This window comes from Chlorella variabilis, assembly GCF_000147415.1.
Source record: "Chlorella variabilis unplaced genomic scaffold CHLNCscaffold_19, whole genome shotgun sequence".
In the NCBI taxonomy this organism is placed as follows: domain Eukaryota; kingdom Viridiplantae; phylum Chlorophyta; class Trebouxiophyceae; order Chlorellales; family Chlorellaceae; genus Chlorella; species Chlorella variabilis.
Window position 1 is genome coordinate 279,608 of NW_005435069.1, and position 10,482 is coordinate 290,089.

Below are 10,482 nucleotides of genomic sequence, written 5' to 3' on the forward strand. Positions count from 1 at the left end.
TGCGGGCCCAGGGGCGGGATGACCTGGTGGTGCCGTGGCTGGCAGAGGCGGTACGGCAGTACCATGCCCTGCGGCAGTACCACCGCTGCTTCGACGTCCTGGAGCAGGAGCCGGCGGTGCTCAAGGTACTGCTGTGGCTGGGGACCTGCCTGGCTGGCCTGGCACAGCAGCTGGTTTAGGGATGCTCAGGCTGTGCCCAAGCCGCCTCAAGCGCACAGCTGCTTTGTGCGCTCAGCCGGGCCTGGCTTGCTGCTGCCGCGCTCCCTCCTTTCCTCCCTGCAGCTGCTCCAGCGCAAGAGCCCCGCCGCGCTCGAGGAAATCGGCGTGAACGCGATGCGGGAGCTGCACGCAGCAGCCGACAGCGGCGGCGGCAGCGCTGCTGCCGGCTCGCAGCAGCGGCATCCCCAGAAGCAGCGGCAGAAGCAGGGCCCCAGGCAGGAGCAGCACGGGGAGCGGCTGCAGGAGCGGCTGGTGGCAGCCTCCCGGCTCATCCTGAACCCCGACCTGCGAGCCAACCGGCTGGAGGCCTTTGGCTGCTGGGAGGAGCTGGCCACTGTCGTCAAGGCACGCGGCGGGGGTGGGGTTGCGTGTGGCGTCGCGAGTTGGCGGCGGGTGGCAGGCGGCCCTGGTGCTGTGCAGCCGAGCTGCGATGCTGGGATGCTTGCGAGCCGTGCCTGCATGCCTGCTCTGCTGCTCCCTGCGCCTGCGCTCACTTCCCGCGACCTGCCCCCTGCCTGCCTGCCTGCCTGCCCGCAGGACCCGGTGCGTGCGGCGCAGCTGCGGTGCGAGCACGGCGGCTACCCGGCCGGCATCGCCCGGCTGCTGGAGGCGGCCCAGGCCGACCGCCTGCCCAGCGCGGGCCTGCGCCTGCTGCACCGCCTGGTGGCGGCGGCGGGTGAGCCGGGCCAGGTGGCGGCCAGCTGGGGCCTGCTGGATGAGGCTCGCGGCGGCAGCCTGGCGGCAGAGCTGCCGCGCATGCGAGCTGACCTGGCGCTGCGCCTGGCCTGCCAGCTGGCACGCCTGCACCCCATCACTGCCCTGCCGCTGCCCCCGCCGGCCGACGGCAGCAGCAGCAGCAGCAGCGGCAGCTCGCAGGCAGCGGACGCGCAGCAGGCTGCGGCGGTGGCGGCGGCGCTGCTGGTTGCCGCCAGCCTGCCCGAGGCTGAGCCCGAGGCCGAGGCCGGCAGCAGCGGTGTGGGTGGCGACAGAGGATCCTCCAACGATGACGAGGCGCTCGCCCTGGCGCAGCGGCTGGCAGCGTACGCGGCGGGGATCTACAGCAAAGCAGATGCGGCTGTGCGGGAGCTGCAGTGCCTCGCGGTGCAGGCGGCCGCCGGCGGCCCGCCCGCGGCCCCGCAGGCGCTGCAGCGCGGCCTGCAGGCGGCGGAGCTCGTGCTCGGGAGGTGTGTGCTGGTGGCGCCGCTGTCCGCGGGCCAGGCCCGGCAGCGGCCGGCCAGCAAGGAGGAGGCTGCAGCCCTGCGCCAGGTGGAGGCCGCCTTCCATCTGTCTAGGCTGGCGGATGGCGGCGGTACCGCCGGCAGCGGCGGTACCGCCTGGGTGACCTGCCCCGGCCGCGACCCCGGCCTCCCTGCCCTGGCAGAGCTGTTTGGGGCTGCGGCTGCGGTACACGGCTCGCAGCACCAGCTGCGCGTCTTGCTGCGCAGGCAGGCGCCGGCGCAGCGGGCGGTCGTCGGCGGCAGCGGGCAGGGGCAGGTGGAGGTGCAGGCCGCGGAGCAGGCGACGGCGCAGCTGGCGGCTGCTTTCTACCTGTACCAGCTGGCCCACGGTACTGCTGCCGCCCACCTGGCCACCCAGGTCAGCAGCGGGGCAGCGCCGGCAGCGGCAAGCCCTGCGCCCGGCCTGCGCGCCCGTGGCAGCGCCGACCAGGCAGCGGCGGCGCTGGGAGCCCTGGGGGTGCAGTTCCGGGCTCTGGAGCGGGTGCATCGCCTGCGGGACCAGGCCAGGCGTCTGTTCCCGCGCCTCAAGATTGGCGGCGGCGGCGGCAAGGCTGCCGCCAGCCACAGCCTGGCTGATGTGGAGGCTGCGCTGGTGCAGGCGGTACTGCAGGCCGCCTTCCCGGCAGGTAACCAAGCGCGCGGCAGCGCATGACGGGGCATATGCGCTGCCACCAGCAGCGGCGCCGCGTTCGCCGTGCCGCGCACCGGGCCGCGCCCTCGCCTCGTGCCGCTGCCTGCTCACCGCGCCGCTGCTCCCGCCTGGCCCTGACCCCCACATACCGCTTACCGCCGCCTGCCTGCCTGCCCGCCTGCCCCCACCTCCACCAGCAGGCCCGGTGGATGCACTGCCGGCGGCGCTGGATGTGGCCCGCCTGCTGCGCATGGACACCCAGCGCCTGGCCAGCTTCCTGCGGTCCCGCTTCCTGCGCCAGGCAGCCCCAGCGCCCTACCCCGCCACCCCCGACGCCGCCTTTGACCTGTGGCGGGCGCTCACCGTTTTGCTGGGACTCAACAAGACGCCTCAGCAAGTCTTTGCCGCCGCCGCCCGCGCCATCGCACGCATGCCGCAGGTCCGCGGGGGCGCCTGATGCTACGGTGCCAGCAGCAGCGCCCGGGCAGGGCTGCACCGGCGGCTGTTCTGTCGCGCTGTGTGGGAGGTGGCTGTGTGCTGCAGGCACCGCACCCATGTCTCACCACGGTGCAGGAGCTTGCCATGTCCTGTACATGTGTGTGCTCAGTACTGCCTACCTGGCTGCCACCCACCGCGCCGCAGGACGCACCCGAGCAGCGGCTGATCATCAGGGTGGAGGGGCGGCAAGCGGTGCCGGCCATGCTGCTGGTGGAGGCGGCCGACCGCCTGCAGGCACGTGCCTGCTCCTCTCCCTCCTTTCTTCCTCTCCCTCTCTCTTGTGCTCTTCATTCTTGCCCTCCGTCTCTCGCCCTCCAGTTTCCCCTTCCACCCAGCACCCATTCTGCTTCTGCAATGCCCAGCGCGGCGGCTCAGCATGCGCTGGCTGCTGTCTCTCGTGGCTGCCATGTGAGCGGCACACGTCGCCTCCGTGCTTCCCCCTGCGCTGCAGATAGGGCTGGCGCCGCACGCCGTGGATGCAATGCTGTTCTATCTGGAGCGCTGCTTTGCGGCGGCGGCGGCAGCGGCGCCAGCCGGCGCCGGCCCGGCGCTGCCGCTGGGCGCCGAGCAGACCGCCTGGCTGCTGGAGCTGCTGTGCGGGCTGGCGTGCGTGGCCTGCGTGGGGCGGCGCGGCGGCGGCGCCGCTTTCCTGCCTCGCTCCGCCGCAGACATGCTCACCCAGCTGCCCTTCCTATCGGTGGAACACACGGCAGCAGACCTGCACTTCCACGCCGAGAAGCTGGCAGCGGCAGGGCCCGCCAAGCTGCATGCCATGTGGCGGCGCATGGCCTGCCTGCTGTCGGCGGCGGCCCGCGCGCTGGCTGCGCAGGTGTCGCCGGCGGCTGCCGGGGACGGGGCCGGCGGCGGCGGGCCCTCCGATGCCCCCACCCCCGGCCAAGCAGCAGCGGCAGCGGCGCTGCTGGGGCGGCTGGCCCTGGCGGCAAGCAGCGTGCTGGCCAGCCAGGCCATGGCCGCGCAGCAGGCCGGTGGGGAGGCGCCGCCGCCGGAGGTCCCCGGTGCCTTGTACGCTGCGGTGCAGGCGGCCGACGCGGTGCTGCCCGGCCTGCGGCTGCACCGCGTGCCAGAAGCCAAAACGGTCGGCAGCCTGGCGGCGGCGCTGGAGGGCGTTGCAAACTCTCTCGGCACCGCTGTGATGCAGGTGGGTGGGTAGGGCAGGGCAGGCGGACGGGACAGCACAGACTGGTGGGGTGGGTGGTGCAGAGAGCCGCGGGTCTGTGGCCCATGCAGCGCAGCCAATTGTGTGGCTGTGCGGCTGAGCTCACAGCTCTGGGCCTGCTGGTTCCCTGCCTGCTGCCCTGCCTGCTGCAGCTGTCGCCCCAGGGTCTGCGTGAGTTTGATGGCTTCCCCAGGAAGGGCCCCGGCTCCCAGCTAGCCATCCAGCCCATCCCGTTCCGTGCCAAGGCGCTCAAGGCGCGGGACGGCGGCGCCGGCGGCGCCAGCCGCCTGCCGCCGCTGGCCGCGCTGCGCGAGCACGCGCCCGGCGGCAGCGCCGAGGTGCGTCGGGCCAAGGCCGCGCTGGTCATCGCGCAGTGCTGGCGCGCGCACTGCGAGCGGCGGCGCCGCCGCGGCGCCATGCTGGTGCTCAAAGGCCTCTTCTTCAGGTGGGGGGGCGTGGCAGAAGTTGCGGTTTCCCTCTGGGTTCCTTGGGGGCCCTTGCCGTTAGGAAGCAGCCTGCCACCGGTGCCAAGCACATGCAAGCCTCCACCCAGGCTCCGGCCGGTGCGCTTGGCTCGTCCGATCACAGGCTCTCCTGGCGTGCATGCGTGCCTGCTGCTCCCGCCGCGCGTGCAGGCAGCACCTGCGCGGGTGGCTGGCGGGCGTCAAGGCGCGGCGGGAGCAGGAGGTGCAGGAGCAGGCAGAGCGTGCAGAGCGGGAGCACCTGAGGCAAGCGTGGGGGGGATAGGGGGTGGCTGGGGCTGGCGGGGGTGGCGCCTGGCTTGGTGGGGTGGCCAGCGGGGCAAGCCCCGGGCAACCAGGGTGCCTGTGGCTTGGCAGCCACCTGTGATCTGCCTGCCCGCCTGCCCCACCATACACTCATCCAGCCGCGATGCAGCCTGGCGGCAGCACACAGCATCAAGTGAGCGTGCCTGTCCTGCGCGGTACGACCTTGCAGGGCGGCGGCGCAGTCGGATGCCACCGCCGACGACCGCTACACGTGGCTTGAGCGGGAGCTGCAGGCGGGGCGCATGGTGTCTGCGGCGGAGTGCCCCATCTGCGCGCCCGAGGCGCTGCAGCCAGGTGGGAGGGCATGGTGGCGTGTGGGGAGGCTCTGCGCAGGCAGGCCTCTGCCATCCTTTCTGTTTTCTTTCCAGATCTGCCAACATGAGGGGCAGAAACCCCTCATGGCATCGCTCCCCTCGATCCGAGCCTCTCGGCACGCAGCGGAGCCTGCCGTTGAGCACACGACTGACACGCCCTACTGCTGCTGCCCTGCCCGCCCACCACGCCTGGCCCGCGTGCAGCGCCCGGTGGCGCCGAGCAGCCTGCGGCGGCCGGCGGCGGCGGCGGCGGCGGCGGCCTGAATGTATCGGCGCCGTCCTTCCAGCCTCACCTCTACACGCCCGGCCACGCGGCGCAGCAGGTTGCCTTCCACCAGTTTGTGCAGCTGTTCAGGGAGAGCCTGGCTCCAGAGCTGATGAGGGCCCATGGGCTGAGCGTGCAGCTCGACGGCATCACAGAAGGTGAGCGCGCATCGTGGCCTGCGATTCAGAAACCTGTGTCTCTCGTTATCTTAAAGATCTGCCCTGGGGTGGATCCGGGGCACCTTGCGTCCTCCTCTCCCTCCTGTGTGCGACTGCTCTCCACGCGGGGCTGCATTATGGGTGGGTGGGAGGGGGGGTCAGCAACCCCTTGCGTCCTGATTACTGATGAACCCCCTGCCGCGCCTGGCTGCCATGCCCCGCAGGCGCCGCGCACGTGCACGCCTGCACGCAGCAGGCCGCGCTCGAGCCGCTCGTGCGCAAGGCGCACGCCGTGCTTGGGGCGGTGGAGGCGCGGCGGCGGTGGCAGGATGCAGAGCCGGTGCTGGGTGCCGCCGCCGAGCTGGGCGCCGCCTGCGAGGGCGTGCAGGCGGCGCTGAGTCGGTACGCTGAGGGGGAGGCCGCAGCCGCCGCGGCCGCTTCGGCGGGCGAGGGCGGCCAGGCGGCCTACACCCAGCACGAGCGGCAGGCGGCGGAGCTGCAGGCGGCGCTGGCGGCGGCGGCGGCGGCGCAGCAGGGGCTGGAGGGAGACGACGGGTGGGCCACCGTCAGCCGGGGCGGCGGCAGCCGTTTGGCGGACGAGCAAGAGCCGGAGGATGAGGTAGGCGGGCTGGGCAGGCGGGCAGGCGCCCGGATCTGGGGCGCGTGGCGCTGCGGGGTGCGGCCTGCCCTCAAATGGCTGCGCGGGGCGCTGTGCCTGGTGCCTGCGAGCCAGGCGCCCTCCTAGTGCCTGCTGCTGACGCCCCTTGGCCCCGCTCAAGGCTCCCGCCTCCAACGCTGCCTCCCCCTCCTTGCTGGGCTGCAGTTGGGAGACGGCAATGCCTTTGAGCTTCTGGATGTGGAGGAGGCCTGGGAGGAGGAGGTGGGGGAGAAGAAGAAGAAGAAGAGGACGCAGCGGGGCGGCCAGAAGCGTCGAAACAAGAAGGGCTGAGCGCCAGGGTTCGCCGCCACATGGCCACCCCATGCACTAGATCAGTCCAAATGGATCAACGTCCCTGCAACACCATTCCATGTGCGAGGTGGTTGCCGCCGGCGCTGCGGGAAAGCTGCCGGATGGGTGGCGGCAGCGCACCGCCGAGCAAAATTGTCGTCCCGGCATAGCAGGGAACTCCGCCCAGCCCCCTGAGGAGAGAGGGATCATTTGAGAGCTTTCAATCGATTGCAATCAGGTGGATCGTTGTCTGGTGCCTGGTCGGGTGCTCCTGCACCACATCGCTCAGCGTCGTCGTCGTCAGCATGATGCCGCCGCCATTGCATGCCCGCCGCCGCCGCCAACAGAGGAGGACGGGGCCTGCCGTGCGCCTTCCTTGCACCCGGTTTGTGACGCATTTGGGCACACTGGGGCTGCAGACGAGCCATTGGCGAGCATCGGGCAGCTCCGGCCAGGATGTGGCCCGTCCCGTGGCGGGGGATACCAGTTTTACCGGCGCGACACACCTGTTTACCTTCATTTTTGCAGACGGCAAGCAGGCCACCCGCATCAAGCGAGCAGCGTTCTTGCCGGCGCCCCCCCGCCCCCCCTCTCGGGACCATCCTCCCATCCATAAGTGCCCAACCCCAGCGCTTATTTTGCGCCATCGCTCGCTACTGCACCCGAGATGACACCCCGATCACGCCGTGACGGCGCGGGGGGAGTCCTGTTGCTCCTCCTCCTGGCCGGCCACATGCTGGCCGCCGCCGCCGCCGACAGCGGCGCCGCTCACGCCGGCGGCGACGCCGACGGCGCTGCCCTGGACTCCTCCGAATGGGCCGTGGTGACATTCCCCGACGTCGGCACCAACATCAAAGACCTCCCGGGGGCCGATATCCTGCACCCCAAGAAGCACGTCACCGACATCCGCCTGGCGCTCGCCCCGGCGCTCATCGAGGGACCCACCGGCGGCAACGGCGACCTGCTGCGCTTCTACAACACCCTGTTCCGGGATGACAACACCGGGGACACTTTCCTCTTTGGTGGGTGGGGAGGTGTCATGCAGCTCAATGTGTGTTGCGATGGCCGTTGGGGGGCAAGCGATGAGTGTGGCGTGGCGGCATTCCCCAGCCAGCCTGCCGCTAACCCGCCCCGAGCCTTCCGGTGCGCTGCAGGCCCCACACTCCGCGCCAAGGCCGGCGACCGGCTGACGCTGGGCATCAAGAATGAGATGATCCAGGGGCCCGACAAGCACGCCTCTGGCGGGGGCTTCTACCACCCTATGGACACAAACCTGCACACCCACGGTGGGGACACCGTGCCAGCTGGCTGACGGGCGCAGGAGGACCCAGTTGCCTGCCACAGGCGGCATGCCCCTCAGGCCACCTGCGCCGCTCACCTGGCTGCACCTCACGCCCCCGGCGTTGCCCTCTCCTCCGGCTGGGCATCCCTGCAGGCCTGCACGTCTCACCCGGCACGATGGACCAGGCTGTGCCTGTCAAGTGTGAGGCCCCGCGCAGCTGCACGTGCCTGCACGCTCCAGGGCTGCCGCCAGCTGGACGTGGCGGTTGCCCAGCTGGTGGCTTGCCCTGGCAGTATGCGCTGTTTGCGCCAGCCTGCCAGCCTGCATTCACCCGCCTGGTGTGGCAGCCGCATGCTCAGCCTGCAACCAGCAGGCTCAGGTGCCAGCCTGCCCCAACGCGCCTCTCCTCCCGCTGCCCGCCCGCCTGACTGCCGGTGCATGCAGACACGCAGGGCGACAATGTCTTGATCACAGCGCCCGCCCGCCACAGCGCCGACGAGGAGCCCGCCTCGCTCAAATACACCATAGACATCCCCGAGTACCACCTGCCAGGTCAGCAGCGCCACGTCAGCAGGCGGACCAGGGCCTGCGGTGCTGGGCCGTGCTGTGGTTGCTGATCCGCCTGCGAGGCCCCGCCTGCCGGCTGAGGCGCTGCTCTTGCTGCCATGCACCCCTCCCATGCAGGCCTGCACTGGGTGGGTGAAGCAGCATACCGTGGCTGTCGCCTCGACTGCTACCGGTCACCCGCACCATTCCTCCCCTTCACGTGTGTGTGCTGCCATACCCATGCTGTCTGCGGCCCTGCCCCTCCCGCCCTGCCCCTCCCGCAGAGCCACCCGCACCACCACGGCGGGACCACGCTGCAGACCACCACCGCCTCTTTCTTCATCATCGTGGAGGACGACCCGCGCTGGCTGCCCAGCAGCGGCGGCTGCAAGCCCGTGCGTGAAGCCATCAGGTGCCGTCGGCACTGCGTGCGGCACAGCGCCGGCTGCTGTGCCCGCTGTGGTGCGGGTAGTACTGCTTCCTGTGCCGCCGCCGCACAAGCAGCACCAGCGCCTGCGTGCCCGCTGGCCTGATGAATGCTGCCTGCGACCCCCCTGCTGCCACGTGGCTTGCGCAGTGAGGCGGAGGAGGTGCTGCTGCACCTGGAGGTCATGATCTTTGGGGCACGTGAGTGGGCTGCTGGCTGGGTGGGCTGGCTGACTGGGGTGGCTGGAATGTGGGGGGGTGCCAGCGGGCTGGGGGCGGCTGAAATCTTGAGGGGCTCTGCGGCACCCGCAGCAAACCAACTCAACTCCCGCACGCGCCCACCGTCGCCGCCGCCGCCACCCCAGCGACCCGCGCCGCCTCGGCCCCTCGCACTCCTCACTCGAACCTTTCCACCCTGCCCTCCACCTGCACAGCCCGCCCGCCCTACCCTGGCGCCAACGCCAGGATCACGGACGCCAACATCCAGGTCTACTCGGCCCTGTCCACCCCCACCAACAGGCTGTGCTGCGGCACCGAGGGCGAGCCAGACGCCAACGTGCGCGCCGCCGGCCTGCCCTGGCTGAGCCTGCCTGCCGCCGCCGCCAGCTGCAGCCGCCCCCGGCATCAGGGCGCCCCGTTCCGCCACTGGCCGCAGCACGAGTCATGCTGCCCGCCGGACTTGCAAGCCAGCCGGGCATGGCTGCCAGGCTCCCCGTTGCTTTCCTCTTGCCCACCACACACAGTGCATCACGCTGACCCCGTCCCCTGGCCTCCCCACTGGCCTCCCTCCCCCTCCCTGCCCTCCTGTACACCCTGTGCAGTCCCTCAAGCTGACGGGCAGCATGTCAGGCATGGATTTCGTGCTGGTCAACGGCGGCTGGCAGCCCGTGCTGGACATGACGGCGGGCAAGTGGCAGCGCTGGCGAATGCTGCACTCGGGCATCAAGCGCTTCCTCACGCTCACGGTGGGTGGGTGGCTGGGAGGGCACAGCAGCTGCCCGGGCCGGGCTGGTGTCCGCTGCTGCGGCAGCGGCTGTTCTTGTGTTTGCCTGTCAAGCCGGCGGGGCTCGAGGGGAAATCTCTTGAAGCAGCAGCAGGGCCGCGGCAGCCGAGCGTGGCGGCCCGCCAAGCCCGGGAGCCCGGCGCTACCCCGCTGCTGCTGCCTGCTGCCCTGCCTGCCTCAGGTGGTGGAGGAGGGCACGTTTATCCGGGCCAAAGACTGCGAAGTCATGCTGCTGGCAAAGGATGGTGAGGGGGAGGGGGAGGCATGTGTTTGCTTGCCGTGCGGCTGGCACAGCGTGTCCAGGCACAGCGTGCTGGCCACACTCTGCCAGCGCTGCCCGCCTCTCTGACACCCCACCTTGTCGCACCTGTCTGCCGCACCCTTCACGCAGGCGTGTACCCCATGAAAATCCCTCGCACCGTCGACGAAGTGTTCATCACCTCGGGAGGCCGGTGAGCAGCCGGGAGCGGCATGGCCGCCGGCAGGCTGCAAGCCGCTCAACCGGGCCAGGTGCCTGCTTGGATCACCGGGCAGCCCACACTCCTGCCCACACGCCTGACCGCCTGCCTGCCTGCCTGCCTGCCTCTGCCTGTGCAGCGCCGAGGTGCTGGTGCGGTGCGACCGGCCCGGCACCTACACGCTGACCAGCCACCTGGATGCGCAGTTCCCGCTGGGCAGGAACTTCACCGAATCCAAGTGAGGAGCACACTGCTGCTGTGTGGGTGTGTGCAGGGTGTGGCGTGTGCGTGTGCGTGTGCGTGTGCGTGTGCGTGTGCGTGTGCGTGTGCGTGTGCGTGTGCGTGTGCGTGTGCGTGTGCGTGTGCGTGTGCGTGTGCGTGTGCGTGTGGTGAGTGGTTCGGGGTGGTGCGGTCACGGGCGTGCCATGTCTGCCGTTGCCTCGCCCACCGGATCGCCCCCCGCCACCGACAAACTGCTGCCGCCTGCCACCACGGCCGCCGGCGCTGCCTGCAGCTGGCTGCAGCAGAAC

At 71.1% G+C, this 10,482-nt stretch overlaps 1 protein-coding gene across 1 annotated transcript; it reads left to right on the forward strand.

Annotated features, from left to right (window-relative positions):
- Window positions 1-6,970: 6,970 nt before the first annotated feature.
- Window positions 6,971-10,194, forward strand: CHLNCDRAFT_137304 (hypothetical protein; the record flags this gene model as incomplete). The annotated part of the gene is made up of 11 exons (XM_005844982.1): window positions 6,971-7,259; window positions 7,392-7,523; window positions 7,673-7,720; window positions 7,964-8,085; window positions 8,350-8,477; window positions 8,643-8,692; window positions 8,926-9,047; window positions 9,313-9,456; window positions 9,676-9,739; window positions 9,886-9,946; window positions 10,092-10,194. The coding sequence occupies 11 exons, from the start codon at window positions 6,971-6,973 to the stop codon at window positions 10,192-10,194; spliced, it is 1,263 nt and encodes a 420-aa protein (XP_005845044.1).
- Between the last annotated feature and the right edge of the window lie 288 nt (window positions 10,195-10,482).